At 40.1% G+C, this 17,939-nt stretch overlaps 3 protein-coding genes across 4 annotated transcripts; 2 read left to right on the top strand and 1 right to left on the bottom strand.

Moving 5' to 3' along the window:
* Window position 1: 1 nt before the first annotated feature.
* Window positions 2-3,015, top strand: LOC108228388 (urotensin-2 receptor). The gene is made up of 2 exons (XM_017403969.3): window positions 2-1,443; window positions 1,538-3,015. The coding sequence occupies exon 2, from the start codon at window positions 1,730-1,732 to the stop codon at window positions 2,801-2,803; it is 1,074 nt and encodes a 357-aa protein (XP_017259458.1). The 5' UTR covers window positions 2-1,443; window positions 1,538-1,729; the 3' UTR covers window positions 2,804-3,015.
* A 742-nt stretch (window positions 3,016-3,757) lies between these two features.
* lgals2b (lectin, galactoside-binding, soluble, 2b) lies at window positions 3,758-6,186 on the bottom strand. Its single transcript, XM_017408394.3, has 4 exons — window positions 6,124-6,186; window positions 4,681-4,754; window positions 4,369-4,528; window positions 3,758-3,928 (listed from the first exon to the last, which is right to left on the bottom strand). Exons 1-4 carry the CDS (start codon window positions 6,124-6,126, stop codon window positions 3,782-3,784), a joined length of 384 nt encoding a protein of 127 aa, XP_017263883.1. The 5' UTR covers window positions 6,127-6,186; the 3' UTR covers window positions 3,758-3,781.
* Window positions 6,187-7,627: 1,441 nt separating this feature from the next.
* On the top strand, window positions 7,628-16,329 carry gtpbp1l (GTP binding protein 1, like). Of its 2 annotated transcripts, XM_017408381.3 has the most exons (14): window positions 7,628-7,745; window positions 8,071-8,255; window positions 8,515-8,626; window positions 10,285-10,465; window positions 10,769-10,952; window positions 11,270-11,434; window positions 11,580-11,703; window positions 11,983-12,097; window positions 12,468-12,612; window positions 12,962-13,144; window positions 13,260-13,395; window positions 13,507-13,685; window positions 13,799-13,927; window positions 14,906-16,329. In XM_017408381.3, the coding sequence occupies exons 2-14, from the start codon at window positions 8,073-8,075 to the stop codon at window positions 15,017-15,019; spliced, it is 1,950 nt and encodes a 649-aa protein (XP_017263870.1). In that variant the 5' UTR covers window positions 7,628-7,745; window positions 8,071-8,072; the 3' UTR covers window positions 15,020-16,329. The 2 variants fall into 2 exon arrangements, with proteins under 2 accessions (XP_017263870.1, XP_017263861.1); XM_017408372.3 differs by lacking the exon at window positions 7,628-7,745 and having other exon boundaries at window positions 7,765-8,255.
* The last annotated feature ends 1,610 nt before the right edge of the window (window positions 16,330-17,939 follow it).

Consider the following 17,939-nt stretch of genomic DNA (forward strand, 5'->3'; position numbering starts at 1 on the left):
ATAAGTAGATTAATAATTATTTTAAAAATGGTGTTCCTTTTTTTTAGTAAAAAAAATTTTTTGAATAATTTTATATAAGATTTGTAACAAATCTCATCCTGGACCAGGTGTAAACATTCAAATCATATCCTTTAAGAAAAGAAAATATCCTACATCACTGTTTAGATCAGTAAATCACTGATTTTAACTTTTTTTTTTTTTTACACAATATTCTTTAAAAAAAACAATTTTAGGGATTTAAAAAGCAATAATATGCCTGAAAAATGCATTGGAACAAAAGTTGGAAACTCTGTAAGCCATTTTGTGGTTTAACAGCACCTCCATGTGGCAAAAGATTTGGCATATTTTTGTTGAAGAGGCCCTTGGATTAATTTTCTACTTTGCTTATCTTTAATGGGATTTTCCTGTTTGACAACAGCTAACTGGCAAAGAATTATAAATAACTGATAACCACTAATATTTTTTTTTTCTCTTTTTCAAATACTGTGGCAAGTTTTATGTTTATTAGGTGCCTGAAGTTGCAACAAGTAGTTTTGACAAGTGAGAACTTTCATAATTACATGTTAGATAAGCCACTGAATATAATGGGGCACTGACAACTTTGAAGATATTATAATAGGCTGAAATATTTAATGAGCAGAAATGACCTGAAATGTTTCAGTGCATCATACATGTGCTTTTGTTGCTGCAGGGAGTTGCCTCTGCCAACAGTTTTGTGGTGTCCACAATTACACCTCAGTGCTCGCAGGCAGCAGGTTGAAGCGACACCACATAAATCTGCAGGCCAATGTCAGTTTTTCACCCTGGTGAGAAAGAGGGAGGATAAATGTGAAAGAGAGGGGGGGGACTATAACCAAACAAAAGCTTCAGAGAAAGCGCTGGTTCATCGAAGCTGGATTCAGGAGTCGAGAAGAATCTGATTACTCATCTGCCACGGTGTGAAACCAAAGAGGTTCATTAGGAACATTTTAGAAACAACAGATTTTACTTTGATGCTTTGAATGCTCACTTAAGGACAGAAAACTTGAAGAAAATGGGAAGGGACAGTCACTCATTCAAGTTCATTTTGTTTGAGGGTTTTTCACAACATGGAAACAACTCCAGAGACGTCAGCTGCTGAAGTCGTTTCAAACACCATCGGGCGCCACAGGAATGTTCTATCAAGGACTTTAAGTGCAGTTTGTCCATTTTTGAGAGGCAGCGTGCTTTTCTACTTGTCTCAAATGACTTGTGTCAATTATACTTAACCCCAAAGACCAACAGAGAGAGCTCTGCGATCTTTCACTGAGAACAGCCCTTATGTTCAAGGTGTCTCAATGGCTGGAATCATTGTTCTATTTTAGGGAAACATGGGGTCATAACTGTGGAGAAAACCTTTTATTTGGGAGTGTACGCTGCAAGCTACAGGCTAGCTATGTCCTCAGCATGGAAGCTGCTGTTTATGTGAGTATTGTATTTACATTTGCTCTAAGAATGAATACAGTTGCTATTGTGCCCAATATTAATTTATCTTTTCTGTTCTTTTTTTTTCATTTAGATTGAACAAGTCTCTCTCAAACCACATCAGCTTTCAAAACATTATTGCTTCCCCACTTGGATTGTTCAGAAGATACTTTCACTTCACACTATGACATGTTTATAAGGACCTGAAACCTTTTTCATTTTGAGGAATCAATTGTCTAAGAGTGTTAATCAGCCAGGAGCCTGGCCTCTGACCTGTAAACCTGCGATGAACTGCACTTCTAATGCTACTATCACTTCCCTTCTGGGACTTGGCCTGAGTCCGGGTGGGGGAGATGGAGCCCACCAAGGCGGTGGAAGTGGTGCAGGAGGCGGTGGAGGTCTGTGGATGACATTCCTGCTTGGCGCTACACTTTTGGGTATGTGTGCCCTGGGGGTGGCAGGCAACACGTACACGCTCGTCATCACTCGCTCGGCTGCTTTGTGCCGGACGGGTTCCATGTATGTTTACATCCTTAACTTGGCTCTGGCCGACCTGCTCTACCTCTCCACCATCCCTTTTGTCGTCTGCACCTACTTTGCCCATGACTGGATGTTCGGCGAGGCGGGCTGTCGCATCCTGCTGAGCCTAGACCTCCTCACCATGCATGCCAGTGTCTTCATTCTGGTTGCCATGAGCTTGGAACGATACCGTGCCGTGGCCAAGCCCTTCACTGCGCACAGATCCTCCACCCGCAACAGACGCCTTGCAGCTGGATTTATCTGGGGGTTGGCTGTCGTCCTGACTCTTCCAATGATGGTGATGATCCGGCTCAGAGAGGGCAAACCTACCGTGGCTGGATTGGTTAAAAGAATCTGCTTCCCCACCTGGACACCGGAGGCCTTCAAGGCTTACATCACAGTACTGTTTTTCACAAGCGTTTTAGGCCCTGGATTGGTAATTGTTGGCTTGTATGCCTGTTTAGCCAGGCGCTATTGGACAGTCCAGGCTAGTTCAGGAGGCAGCAGCCGCTCGGCCCGGAGGAAAGGACTCAAACAAAAAGTCTTATCAATGATCTTAAGCATCGTCGTAGCTTACTGGGCTTGTTTCTTACCTTTTTGGGGGTGGCAGCTTGCTAAACTGTTCTCTCCAGACTCACTCAAAGCTTTGTCTCCAGCTGCCCATAATTATGTCAATTTCTTTGTCACTTGTCTGACCTATGGGAACAGCTGCATCAATCCATTTCTTTACACTCTGCTGACTCGAAACTACAAAGATTATTTAGCCCAGAAAGGTCAGTCTGCAGGGTCAAGCAGGGCTGACCTTGGGTCAGTTGTTACAACTCCACTGCAGGAACTTTAATGCCTGACAAGAAAATTTGTTATAAAATACTGTATTTTGACACATCAGCCCTTTTGAGGACATTGTGGTTCTCCAATGCAAATTATTTTATGTTGGTTAAACTGAAATCTAACCCTTTTGTCCTTAAAACACAGACTAATTTGATTTTTATTCAATAATTTGTAAAAAATGACTTTTCTTATTATCCTTTTTTATGTTTTGAAAAAAAAATAGCTGACCTGGATCAATTAAATTTGACACATTTTGTTCAAGTACTGGCTTATTTAGCATTTGCCTTTCATTTTTTTTTACATTTTCAAACACACACTCAAAGAACATCTTCTCTCCTTCCAGGGAATGTGGTTGCAGTGTGTTACATTCCTCAGGACTGGTACAGAGCTCCTTTGAGTCCTGCTGTAAATTGCCTCTTCTTCATCTCACATCAGTGGAATTGTGTCCCATTGTCCCGTTTTACACTCTACCGTCTGCTCTTTCCAGGTCGTTCATTCAAAGTTTTGATTGTGCTCACAATCAAAACTTTTTGCTCTTTGGATCGCCTTGCTGCTGGAAAGTGCTATATAAATAAATTTCACTTCACTTCACTTCACTTCAGGTCTAATGCTCAAAGTTATTCACAAGCTCAACTTTATGTTTTCTCTTTTCTCCCCCTGTTTTTCAGTGTTATTTTTTAAGCAAGTAGCTTCTGTTACCAGTGTTAAACATGAACCAGCTCCACTGATTTTTAATTTATAGAGCCACACTGTTCTGTTTTTTTTTCCTTCAGGTTTTATTAAGACACCCAGTTACTAACGAGCTGCAATGCAGAGAGGGCAAGGAAGTAAAATAACCTTTGGCTCCATCTTGAGGATAATACATGATATTACAACCAGCGCACTGTGACGCTTTATGACACAAACGTGAACAACCAGATCTGGGCTCAGTAAAAAGGACTAATTCAGCAATAAGCAAAAAAGCTTCCAGTCAGGGATTTTATTGCCTTTATTTGATCTTGATTCCCACGATTCTTGCGTCACCGCTGACATCAAAGTACTTGTACTTGACATCTCCAAGGCGGTTGGGGAAGTTCATCATGCTGCCATCAGGAAGTTTGATGTAAAACTGTTCGTTGTTGAAGTTGATGTAAAACTGAAGTACAAAGGGAAAATGTAGAGAGAAGAGGGGAACCAAAACATATCAGTCAGTCTGTTACACAGCAAAAACATGAGAAACATGAAAAGAATGAGAACAAATTGACTCATCAATTTAGTATTTTTAACAGAGAATAATATCTGGGTTTCCTGATCCCATGTTGTTCTTTTATAGATCTCTACTGACAGCGCTGCAGCTCAAACACCAAATTCACCATTAATGCCCTTATGGGGAAATACACTTTCCAAATTGCTAGAATCAATACACTATATTGCCAGTAGACTGCAGCAAATATTTTAGATAAAACAAGCAAAGGTGTGCATGACCTGTAGTCATAGAGGTCATGCACACCTTGGCACCTTGATGGGTAATAATCAGGTTTAGGAACTCAGAGATTGCCTATATTTGGAATATACTCCCATCTAGTTCAAACACACCTTGCATTCTTCCCCACGTGTAAAAGGCAAGAATCCCTCTCGTTGCTCGTCACCCCAGGACCCCCCAGACAAGTGGTTGCAGACGATGGCGTTGGAGTCAAAGCGAGGGTTGAAGTGCATCGCAATGTTCTCCGAATCGTGCCCGATGTTGATGGCAAAGCTGCAGTGGAGGTCAGAGGTCAGAGAGTTAGAAAAGGGAAGCAGTTCATCCAACACAAAACTTTATTACATTAAGCTACTTCCTCCTGATTCTAAATAACTAAATCTGGATGTTCAAACGCAGAAGAATATTTCAGTTTGACTAAAACACACCTATTGCAATCACCATCGGGCTTGATGCGGACCTTGAACTCCTGTCCCTCCTTGAATGTCATGTCCTTGACTTTCTGTCAAAGAAATATGGAGGGAAAACCAAATGATTAAGTTATTATTATTATTAATTTACCTACTGACCCATGGCTATTCCCAAAAAAATGAAATTGAAACTTTGAAATTTATGAATACCTGAATCGTTTTATGTCATACTTTTTCAGATAATATTTCAGTTTGGAACATATCAGGACAATGAGTTAGTTATGAGTCATGTTTGCACAGCGGGTCATCGCAATGAGAGGGGTCATGATGGGCCCTGCACCTATCTTAGCTGTTGATGAGCAACCAGATTAAAACAATGAACCCAGGGTTGTAAAAGGCCCGAAACAGGAAGGTGCCCTGTTTGTTCATTGACATGTGACAACCATATGGATGCAGTAAAAACATAAAAAAGAAGGTCACATTAGCTTTTTTCCATATTTATCTATAGAAAAGCTTACAAGAAAACAAGAATATGAAATAAATCATCTGTGATTATTTCAAATATCTGCACTTCATACTCCCCAAAGATTACCAGGAGTTTCCCTAGAATTCTGCGAAATGGTGCCCCGGGCCAATAAAGCCATAAATCCCGTTTACAATTGTTCTTTTTTATCTATGTGCTAGGCATCACCTTTTAGTTCAAACATGAACTTCAACATTTTGGGCCGTATATCTTCACCACACCCACAGTTACCTCAGTTTTTATAACCCTCCGTGTCTGATCAGTGCTGGTTTATCATTAACTTTACAGAGAAGGTGCTGGAGAATATTAAGGGTCAGTTATACTTTATTAATCCCTGCGGGTATCTTGGTCATTCAGGTCTTTTAGAAGTCATGTGCAAATTCACGGAGCATTACCTGCTATCTTGTTTCTTTGCTTTTTTTAATGTTACTTTAAAAAGTTGCCATCTGGAAATTAAAATGCTTGCTCAGACATGATTGTTGCCTACACACCTTCATCATACAGCCCCCAAAACATATCTGTTATAAAGTATTATTGCCGTTCCCCTGCCTCTTTTAGACTTAGAAAGAGCTACCACCACCTTTACAAAACCTGATGAATCAGTTTGTAACTGCTGAGCCACTAACCTCTCATTGATTTCTCACCTGAACCTTTAAAAGAAACCATTTTTTTTTCTTGATTTGTGCACAATCATAAAGTTAAACAAGATTAAATCAAGTGATGCTTGGTCTTAATGCAGTCTTTATTCTTGTATTGTGATACATCAGATGTTTGAAAATTCATTAAAGACTCATTAGAAAATGAATTAAACCAGCCTAATAAAATGGGTTTTAAAATAGGATAGTTTAAGCAATAGCTACAGTTAAATACAGATATTCGTCCACACGAGAAAAAGCAAAAAAAAAATGTATGAATTAATTTTTTTTCAGACCACTTACCATCTTGGCTGTCTTCAGTGGGTTGTGCCTCAAGCGACAAAGTTCTGCAGGCAGGTGGGAGTTTTATACGACACCACTGGTGACGTGTGGGCTCAGGAAGCAAGCAATGAGGAAAAGAACAGCTTCATTACAAGTCTACTTTACATTATGACTTGATCAATCAGTCACATATATGCTTTTTTTTTTAATTGTATTGTACACAGAAATACACTCCTTTTGGTTAAATTTAAAGCATTTAAGTATTACATACATGAGTGTAGTTATTCCCAGATGGTATTTCTACTCTTATTTGTATGTATATCAAAACCTAAACCTTTAGAATTTTTATCTACGTTTTAATCAGTTCTTCATGTTTTTGGCTTGACAGGGAACACATGAAATTTCTTCTTCTTTTTTTTTTTTTTATAACTATTGTTAGTCTCAGTGAGTATACAGTCTACGTGTCATGGACTTTTAGTGAAATATGTCATCATGGTTTGGGGGCGTAGCTCTGTGGAGTGGGCGTGGTTTTGTGCTGCATTCACTGGATATGGGATTTTGAAACTTCAAAAATCACATAATATAGTTACTTTCCCCTTTTTTTTATTAGAAGGCAAACATTTGCCAACACGCATGACATTTACCTAACCTAAGAACAACAAAGCTCAGTAATTGAAGTCATAAAAATACATAGATACTGTATTGTTAGCTTTCACATATGTCAATAACACTGTCATAATGGAGAGGGAAACTGTACTGTGATTACACAGCAAAAAACAACTCTTATCAGTACAAACCTTTGCACAGTTATCATCAATCCTTTTTTGAAAATTTAAGTCTGTCTTTTAGATCACCTGCGGCCCTTACCTCCTACCTTTATCTGGGTTTTTGATTCAACCAAATTTGTTTTTATCTCCCCTTTGCATTCAACAATATTTTAAAAAAAGGTTTTATTAGTAATCAAGGCATCTGGGGCATGGTGGTTTTCATTAATATTCATCACACTGTGGTACCATGGTGTTCTGATGTACTGCTAAAACATCAAAGTTAAGCTTATGCTACTATCTTGTGCTTAAAAACTAAATAAAAACCACACTGAAGGCAATCACTCCGTTTTGGATTTTCAGTTTGTGTTTCCTTCTACAAGTATGATTTTTCATTTCAATATTTTAAATTAAATGACTTTCATACAAATTTAAAGTAATCAAGTAAACTAAACATAATAAGTTCAGTTTCATAAACTATGCCTGTTAAGTCTACATTAATAATATTAAGTGGTGGTCATAAAGCCACTTGAATAGTTTACTGGTCTGTCATTCCCTCCCAAATATGGCGGATTTGTTGACGTATCGCTGCAACAGGCCAATCAAGTTCACGAGAATATAAAAATAAATACTCAACAGTTTGAAGAAGCATTTGAGAAGAATATAAAGACGGGTTAAAATATATTTTTTTCCCGCTTCCAAACTTGAAATTTCTATTGAACTTTATTTATTTATTTTTTCTAGAAGGCAGTTTCAGTTTCCGGAGAGTTGTAAACGAAGCACAAACTCTGCGTCTTCGCCGGAGTCAATCCCCAGCCTCTATTATAATAGTGGGCGTGGCTTAAAAGTCTGACCCAGGAAAGTTAGCTCGTCGGCTAGGTACTAACTTCTTGTCGTATGCATTTAACTTATAACAGCTATTTAATATTTAATTCCATTTTATACACGGGCCAAAAGGGAATTTGTTGACATGTTGGCACAATTTAAAAAACCGGATAAAATGCTGAAACTGCATAGTAAAAGTATCGTTGTGTAACTAACTGCAAGTCCAATGTTTGGCTAGCAGCTTTAGTTTAGGCAGTTTTGGTGTTCGGCTTAACTTTGTTGTTTGCTAATGGCTGATAATTATTCCAATCAATCACAAGAAAAGAAGACATGTACGGTTGTTTACCTTTTGACGGGTCTGCGTTGTTCGCCGTTCCAGAGATGGCGTCGGGAACGGCGGCAGAGCCAGCGGTGTGCCCGGGCTCGGAGCCGGCAGAGAGCATCGTGCCCGCCTGTATGTTCGCTCCGGACCGGGGAGGTTCCGACGATCCGGCCGGCGGAGAAGACGAAGACGGCGAGGGTACAAACGGAGAGGCCCTGGATCATATAGACCTGAGCAGCAAGGTAGGCCTCGTTGGAAATTATGTTCTGATTTACACTATCTCAATACCTTCCTGCATGTTGTATTCCACATGCAGACAGGGATTGGTAGCAACTACTGAATAAATCAGGGAGTAGGACATTAATACTGACATTATCCAAAGTACACATTAACTTAAAAAAGTCTAGAAACTCAATAAATCGTTTGATTCTATTTAGACATTTAAAACAGATGTGTATGGATGTTTTACTGTTGTGTCTTTCCTTGGTTTTCTTCTTTCAGCTGGTTCTTGTAAGCCCAACAGGAGAACAGTATGATTCCTTACTGCGACATCTGAGGGAGCGTCTGGACGAGGGCTGCGGAGAGACCATCTACGTGGTTGGGATGGGATCGGGTATGATGGACCAGCTTCAAGTGGAAGCTTTTACTTGAGCAAGAGAAATTGCACATCTAGTTCATGAGATCAGTTCTAGCTAAGAGTTTGTGGTAAATGTTGTTCTGTCTGGTCACAGAAAACGACAATAAAACCAAATCCCTGCAAAGAGTTTTGTTTTGTCAGATGAGATTAGACCTTCTCACGTGGTGTTCTTTGATTTAGATCAGCCCCTCTAACATGTTTATAATGAGGAGGGGGAAAAAAAAAATTCCTCATGCTCAGAATTCTTGCTTCTGTCTCAACACTACAACGCCAAGGACTTTTTGGATTAACTTTGTCTAAAGTGTACACGCATTTAAAAAAAAAAAAAGATCTGCAATTATAAGGAACATTAAACAGTAAAAAGATTTTGTATTGCTAAAAATATCTGGAGCTTTTTTGATTTCACAAATTTCAAAAGAATTTGTGAAATCGAAATAATTGTGACTTTTTATACCACTTCTAAACCTGGTGCGATGAGACAGAGCAGAAAATAAAGCAAACATTCTTGTTGATGGTTGGTGTTTATGGCAGGCAGATTAGAACAAAGAAAGAAAACAACGTATGTGACTCTATGGTTGGAAAATATGCACTTTCTGTTATGTTACCATTGCCCCATATGAGATATAATAGAGCAGGTCCTCTGTTTCCTTATGTAAAACACACACTGCGGCCCCTTCTGTTTCAGAAGAGTATAAATTGTGAGAGGAAATTAGTTTCCTAGTATATCTAAAAGGAACACCAAAGCCACTATTTTTAAAGTGCCAGCGTCGTCACTTCTGTCATCTGTGCCTCCCAGGCAGCTAATCCCATTTGTTTGCTGTTTGGTTTTCATTCTGCTTCACACACAAACACGAGGGTCTTTGTTGGCAACCAGACTTCTGCTTTTTTTTTGCTTGTAACAGCAGCATGCCTGACCCATGTGGCACGCTGGAGGGGGACGGGGGGGCCTTGGTGCATATGTGAAAGGGTGTCATTTATCAGTGCTCTGCGGCGGGAATGCCACTTGTTCTGTTGCACATTTGACAGCGTTCAGGGCTCTCTGTCTGGATTAGCAGCCGATGTGCCTGCTGACCTGACCGAATGTTTCCGTTTTTTTTTTAGTCTGACATTGTAACCAGCCAGTTGGAGTGGTTTATATATAAACAAGCATAAGCTGTAGCTACTTTAATTATACACTAACTTTATGCTTTCATGAAAATAATGTCATAGTGCTGTCTTCTTCTAGGCTTTTTGTGGAAATGGTGACGTTATGTTTGATGTGTAGAGCTTTGTGTTTGCACTATGAAAAAACACTGTAGTCCTGGATAATTTGAACTTTGTTTGAACATAACTTATAGTGAATCGGGTATTTTAAGAATTTTATGGTTGCAGTAATTAGGGTGTTCAGCTTTCTGCACTCCCACACCCATCATTTCCAGTGGGATGTTGCCGTCTCAAGTAGTTAGGACAGTCAACGTTAACAGTTAAAAGAATATCCACAAAGGTGCAGCTTTATTCTTGCCTTTTGCCAGACTTGCTCAGAAATATTCTGCTCGTTCCGCTTTTGAACAAAAGCACATAATAGTGATAACTCCCGTTCATTGTCTCCGTCTTGCTGCAGAGTAATTACGCGTCCCTTCCTCTCCCCTCTGTAGATGGAGGCGATTATGGTCTGAATGAGAAGGATACGGAGGCGTCGGTCGCCACGGTGCGGTCGCTGTGCGAACAGATTGAGGCTGACCTAATCCTGCTGAGAGAAAGGACTGACGCTGGTGGGAAGATTCAAGACTACCTTATCCGTCGCCATGTGGGGGAGCAGGACTTTCTGGAAGTCAGGTATAAGCAATCAGAAGAGGTTCCAGGAAGTAAATAATTATGGTACATCTGTGTGCTTTATTTATAATAGTCCATAAACTGAAGCCAACTGATTTAGCTGTTATTTATTAACAGATCTTGAGTTCTGTGTTCCTCACACACTGATACAGTTAAAGTGTTTAGAGTTACAGAGTAACGGACACTTACAAAGGGACAGTGGTAACAAAACATTCCACAGGCAGGGGGTCTTAAGTGACATAAAATATATACACATTAAATTTGCAGACAATCTTTAAAATGGTCGGTCTTCTATGTTGTGTTCAGAGTGGCGGTGGTTGGGAACGTGGACGCTGGAAAGAGCACCCTGCTTGGAGTGCTGACCCATGGCGAGCTGGATAACGGCAGAGGCTTTGCTCGCCAAAAGCTCTTCAGACACAAACACGAAATGGAGAGTGGCAGGACCAGCAGTGTGGGTAATGACATCCTGGGCTTCGACCAGGACGGGCAGGTGAGCTGCTGCCACTTCTGAGTGGACGTGACATGTGCATAATTAACAGTACGGGACCTTCTTGTCATTTTTATTCTAAAGTTGTTGTAATTAAATATTATGTGTTCAAATTAGTGCTCAGAGAAAGGTAATTGTTCTTGTATGGGTGTGATTTCTACACATACACTGTTTCTTGTGTTGTATTCTTTAAGCTCTGTATAAATGCATATAAAAGTTATCTTTTTGTGGCTTTTCGGTTCTTTGGTGTTTTTTTTTTTTTATTTCTGTCTGAAACCATGACGTCATAGACTGTTATCTTCATACTTGTGTTTCTTTAGGTGGTTAACAAGCCAGACAGCCACGGCGGCGGTCTGGACTGGTCAAAGATCTGTGAGAAATCGTCGAAGGTCATCACCTTTATTGACCTGGCCGGTCATGAGAAATATCTAAAGACCACTGTCTTCGGCATGACGGGACACCTGCCTGATTTCTGCATGCTAATGGTGAGGGGGGAAACAATTACTGCTGTTTATTGTTAAATAATACATGTCTTTTTTTAATGTAAAATCTGTAATTTTGAGTTTAGCAAGAAACTAAATCGTATTGGGCTTCTTCCTCCACTTCATTGTTTTTCACACCTTCTCTTAGGTTGGCAGTAACGCCGGTATCGTTGGCATGACCAAAGAGCACCTTGGTCTGGCTCTAGCCCTAAATGTGCCAGTATTTGTTGTGGTTACTAAGATTGATATGTGCCCAGCTAACATATTGCAAGGTAATCAAGACTTCTGCTGAAACCCATGTTTAAAAAAAGAGATTTGTCCATTTTGAATCCAGCGAAGCACTTTACGAATGACTGCATGTTCACACAGCAGACACAGTGAGAATATCTCAGTGACATAAAGATTGTTTTTAATCATGAATTATTTTTTATTTCCGCCCATCCACATCTTAAAATGTTTACTTCCTAAACTATAATCAGTATAACCATGCGTGTCTTTCTCACGTTTAGAAATGTGTCATGTGTTTGTGGGTTTGTTTGTTTTTTCTGCAGAGACATTAAAACTATTACAAAGGTTATTAAAGTCCCCAGGCTGCAGGAAAATCCCAGTTCTGGTCCAGAACAAGGACGATGTCGTCGTCACAGCCTCCAACTTCAACTCTGAGAGGTAAGAACGGAGAGTCGGAGCGCTGAAAGATGGAGCGATGTCAGGCAGAGTTAGGCATGCGAGCGCTCCTTGAATATTTTCAAAAATGTGCTCAAACAAAAAAAAAAACAATAAAATAGTACAAGGGTCCCTGAGACGACAAGCGTGGTTCTTAATCAGCTGCATTCCTGAGCCAAGATGGCCGTTTAAAGGTCTCTGCAAACCCATCTACATGAAGCTGGTGTTTGCTGACACATGAAGCACCAAGTTATAGTTTAAAAAAATGTTTTCCTATAGCTTTTTTAAATGTTTTTGTAATTAGTGTTGCCTAATGAGGATTTTCTTTAACAACCACACTTCTGTTCTCCTCTGACTCCCTCCCACACTTTAGGATGTGTCCGATTTTCCAGATCTCGAATGTAACGGGGGAGAACATGGACCTGCTGAAGATGTTCTTGAACCTTCTCTCTCCGAGGACCACGTATAACAATGACGAGCCTGCAGAGTTTCAAATAGACGACACATACTCCGTACCGGTAAGAAACACAATTCACACTCGACTTATAGGCTCTGACAGGTTGCTTTATTTACTATTTTTTTAAAAAAAAACTTGTTATGCTTGAAAGTAGTTGGCAGAGCGGGACATAAAAACAAACATAAAAGGGCCCAAATTCTCTGTACATAAGCAGGAAACTGACAGTGGTGAAAACCCAGAGCACAGTGGAGCATTTTCTGACTATAAAATGAAAGTTTTAGGTGTTCAAATAGAACATTTTCAGATACTTTTATGACGCTGTGAAGAGGGATGTTATATTTTTGTGGGAAAACTTGAGCTCCAGCGGTGGAAGCACCAGATGTGACCTGATGTCGCTCTTCTCTTGACAGGGTGTGGGCACGGTAGTTTCAGGTACTACGTTACGTGGACTGATACGACTGAACGACACGCTGCTTTTAGGCCCGGACCCACTTGGCGTCTTCATCCCCATCACGGTGAAGTCCATCCACCGCAAGAGGATGCCCGTCAAAGAGGTTCACGGAGGACAGACGGCGTCGTTCGCACTAAAAAAGGTTTGTTTAGGAGAACATTTTGCCAACGTTGCAGCTGCAAAGAACATTTTACTGCTTTTTATTTGTGTTGAGGTTTTGGAATAACATTAATTTTAATTATTTTTTATTTTGACAGATTAAACGAGCATCAATAAGGAAGGGCATGGTGATGGTTTCCCCAAAGTTACAGCCTCAGGCCACCTGGGAATTTGAGGCTGAGATCTTAGTGCTGCACCATCCGACCACGATATCGCCAAGATACCAGGCTATGGGTTAGTCAAAACACCGTCGCATATGTTTGGATAAGGTCAACATATGGATGTACAATCCACTTGTCAGACATCCCGATGCGTTAACCGGGTCTTTCTGTTTCAATCTTTCAGTGCACTGTGGCAGCATCAGGCAAACCGCCACCATCCTGTCCATGAACAAAGATTGTCTGAGGACAGGGGACAAGGCTACTGTCCACTTTCGCTTCATTAAGACGCCCGAGTACCTGCACTGCGATCAGAAGCTTGTGTTCAGGGAGGGGCGTACGAAAGCCGTGGGCACCATCACTAAGGTGCTGAAGCTGATGCTTTCTGCTCTCGTTCGGTTTCGATCTTTCAGTGATGAGTCTTTTTGTCTGTTAGATTATGCAGACGTAACTAACTCTCATCATGTTGACCCTTGCAGCTCCTCCAATCAGTGAGCACCCAGGCTGCCAAGGCCCAGCAGTCCAAGTCTCAGGCTAACAAAAAGGCTTTCGGCGAGGACTCCGGCTCAGCAGCACGGCCGCCAAGCCCAACCGCCATGCAGCCAGCAGTGAGTACAGTCACACTGAGAAAACCGTAAGGTTTAATCAGACGATGAAGTTTTTAAATGTTTTTCCTTCTTTTAAATTGTCTTGTTTGAACCCTGTGTTGTGTTCCTGCATATCTCTTCACAAAACATATCCCAGTTTTCCCTGCTTCTCCTCTGCATCTTCATTGTCCTTCGGTCTTAACGCTTCATTTTCCTGCTATTATCCTCTCTTCTTCCCTCCCTGTCTTGGCATGCTGCGTTAGACAGTGGCAGGTGAGGAGGAGGCTCTTTGTAAAGATGACAACAAAGAAAACGAGGTAAAGAAGTGGCTGCAGGAGTCGTGATGGAGGCTCCTTAAACCCGGACTTTGCTCGGTTGTTCCTCCACAAACGTGTTTCACTCACAAGTAGACGGCTCTCCATCACAGTGACTCAGCTTCACTGCTGCCGCTCAGCATCTTTTTCCCTAATTGCTTGGCCGCTACTTGCTGAACTGGACTCCTCTATAAATACCTTACAAACTACTTATCTTTTTAGGGAACAGAAACAAGGTTTTCCCATAAATTTCCCACTATTTATAACGAGTTTTGAAAATACCCTATTGGTGCAAAATACTGATTTTTATTTTGACAGGTTATATTCATGCTGAGGTTTAATTTTTCAGTTATGTTTCTGGTTGTCACATGAAAAAATAATCTTGGTTTATTTTTATTTTTATTTTTTTCAAAGTATGAGACAGAGTGAATATTTCCCACGTCACAATAAACTAAATTTATTTTCACTAAAAGTTAGCAGCCAGAAAAAAAAACAAACAAAGCATTTATTAAAGGAGGACACTCTTTGAACTTGAAACATTTAATAAAAAATGTCTGGGCTGTATCCAGAATGTTTAAAATGTCTTTTCCTTTGGAGGTAAAGGCACAGATGAGGAGAAAGACAACCTCCCAGAGCTGCAGAGCTTATTTTAACCTGAGCTCACTTCAGCCGGTTCTGTCTGCAGGTGAAGTCCGGAGGCGGAGGACGCCGGCGAGGAGGACAGAGACATCGAGGGAAGGGTCTAAATGTAGGAACGGTGTCTCCAGCTGTGTCTGCAGGAGCAACAGGCACGGCTTAAAAGCCCAACCTTCACCGCTTCCTCCTCATCGTCTTCATTTCTGCGACAGAGAAAGAAATGACTGTCTGACCGTCTGCTGGTTGTTCTAACTTTTGTTCTTTTGTGTAAAAAGAATTTCTGTAAGGAGCGACTCGTGCCACATGAAGTAAGCTGAAACCATTATTGGTTTGATTTTCTCTAAACTGTTCAAGATGGTATTGAGTTAAAAGAAAATAGTTTGAGCTTGAAGATGGCATCAACCCTGTTTCATCAGTAGGTATTCCCCGTCAGGTCGTCCTGCTTTTCCTGCTTGGCCTCCAGCCGGCCAAACGTTTTAGTTTTGTTGCTGTCCTTCGTCTCGTGCTCACCTTATTGTCACGGTCACAACACGTTTGAGAAGGCACATGTTTGGGGTTTAGATTGTTCTTGACTTGGAGGTGAGCGAGTGCCAAACTTGTTTTTGACACAAAACTGTTGATTCGATGTAGCTGCTGTGTTTGTTTACTCTCCCTCTGTTTTGGATTGATTTTTGGAAAAAAAGACTAATGAAAATTGTGTTATATACTGAAATACTGTGGCCATTTCATAGGAAAGTATTCGTAGTAACTTTTCTTTACCGTCTAGTCATATTAGGAAAATGAATGGGTCTCATTTGCTAAAGATCCATTTTATTTATTTCCTACTGAACCTATTTCTAAAAGTTTTAGTACATCTAGTTTTCACAGCTAAAAGGGTTGAATAATTGTAGCATTTTATACTTGCATTTTTTAAAAATTTGTCAGTCCATACTTTTGTACTTTATCTTGGAATAAGAAGGCAGAAACCCTTGAGCGAAGTTTGATTCGGTTTTGGCTCAGAATTATTTCAAAGTTCTTTGGGTTAAAAAATGTTTTACTACTACGATGCCAAACTTCATTATGTTAAATGCCAATGAAGAACAACTGAATCACTGATTTTGGTGACACACAATCATTTTCCAAATAAGTAAATAGCTGCAAAACAAGAGTTAAAAACTTCAGGAGTCAAATGAACAGAACAATAACTGTAAAAACAAATGCCACATAATCAGAGATCAGTGATAAAATAATATCGGTGCGAGTTTGCTCGCCGTGGCAACCCCTGAAGAAGTGAACTTCCTTTACTTACTATAATTCTGCTATAAAATCAATCAGTTTCAGGTTACAGTTCCTTCAAACATGGACTGAATCCTATTTTTTGGAAGAGTTAAACTCCATAATGCTGGTTATCAGACTGTCTTCATGCCAAAATAAGCACAATTAGTTTTTATCCTTTTATTTGCAATTTTTCCTTTTTCCAACTACAGGAATTTGTTTTCAGAAAACAAAAAATGCGTTTTAGTTTGACGGATTATAAAAAGGCTGAACTGACAGGTTAGCTTTCTTTTTTTTTTCCTCTCCTTTTGACTGTGGGTTGACTTTCAGACACGTTTTGTGTCTGTCTGTGTATAAAAATGCAATTTTTGATGACTAAATATAAAAAGCCCTCACAGTTTTTATTAACTGGAGCCAGTTTTGTGTTGTAAATCCTTTTAAATAAAGACGTTAAAGAAAATATACTTTTTTTTTTTTTTCCTAATCTTAAAATCAACCAGCTGAGATCATTTTCAGCCTGTGTGTGATGGACAGGGGACAAGTCCAGGGTGAACCCTGCCTCCTGTCCATTGACCGTCGGTGAAAGACACCAACTCCCCGTCTTCCTGCACGGAAAAGTGGGTAAAGGAAATGGATGGCTGGGTAATATATACTGTAGGAGTGGGATATATATTAACCCAGTCTTCACAAATCACTGGATATTTACCTCAACGACATCAAAAAACAAAATTGTAGCAAAATCAGTTTTTTTCCCCTCAACGGCAGACTTCAAGTTTCATGTCTACTTATCTTGCTACATAATTTGTTGTTGACAGGGCAGCATTCTTATTAATGTAATAACCTTTATCAAGGTTGGACTGCTCCAGTTTTGTATTATATTACATTCAGACAATAGTTTGATGTGAACCAAACGGCACACAGGGAAGAGGAGACTGTTGAAAGCTGCACACTCACTCAAAAAGACTGAAGTCAAGAGTCCAATCCTGGTCCTCGAGGGCCACCATCCTGCATCGTTTACTTGTTTCTCTGCTCCAACACACCTGACTTGAATCAATGGGTGATTAACAGGCTTCTGCAGAACATAAAGAGGTAATTTAACCACTGAATCAGATGTGTTGGAGCAGGGAAACAAGGAAAACCTGCAGGATAGTGGCTCTCGAGGACCAGGATTGGCCACCCCTGATCTAAGGTAAGAGGATATTTGTTTGTCCTGTCAGCCCAGTCTTCGTGGACCTCTAGTGCTAAAATAATATGAGGTTTGAGCTTTTTTGTGTCTTCCATTGTGTTAAAGTGCTGCCTGGCAGAAATTATTGTGTAAGAAACTTTGTTTCACAAAACTAAAGCAATTTTATTGAATATTTCTTTTGCCTCCTCTTGACTAGCATTAACCTTTTTAATGTCATTTTTGTTTGCACATCATTTTAACTGAAGTACGTTAAATGGGTTTGGGTTTGGACGTGCCGAACAGCAAACAGTGCTTTGGTTTAATCCAGGCTTCGAGGGCCGCCGTCCTGGATGTTTTAGGGTTTTCTGCTCCAACACACTTGATTCAAATGGTTTAATCACCTCCTCACCAAACCATCAAGTTCTCCAGGAGCATGTCTACAGGTCATTCATTTAAAGCAGGTGTTTGAAGCAAGAACACATTTAAAACATGCAGGATAGCGGCCCCTGAGGAACAGTTTGACACCTATGGTTCTGTCAGACATACCTTTTAATATTATTTTATATAATCCTAAATGTAGTCATATTGTATTCATGATTGTAGTGATCATGTTAGATTTCCCTAATGTGTAAGACATGAAGACAAGTGTTTATTTTAAGGAACA

Source organism: Kryptolebias marmoratus, linkage group LG3 (genome assembly GCF_001649575.2).
Source record: "Kryptolebias marmoratus isolate JLee-2015 linkage group LG3, ASM164957v2, whole genome shotgun sequence".
NCBI classification, from domain to species: Eukaryota; Metazoa; Chordata; class Actinopteri; order Cyprinodontiformes; family Rivulidae; genus Kryptolebias; species Kryptolebias marmoratus.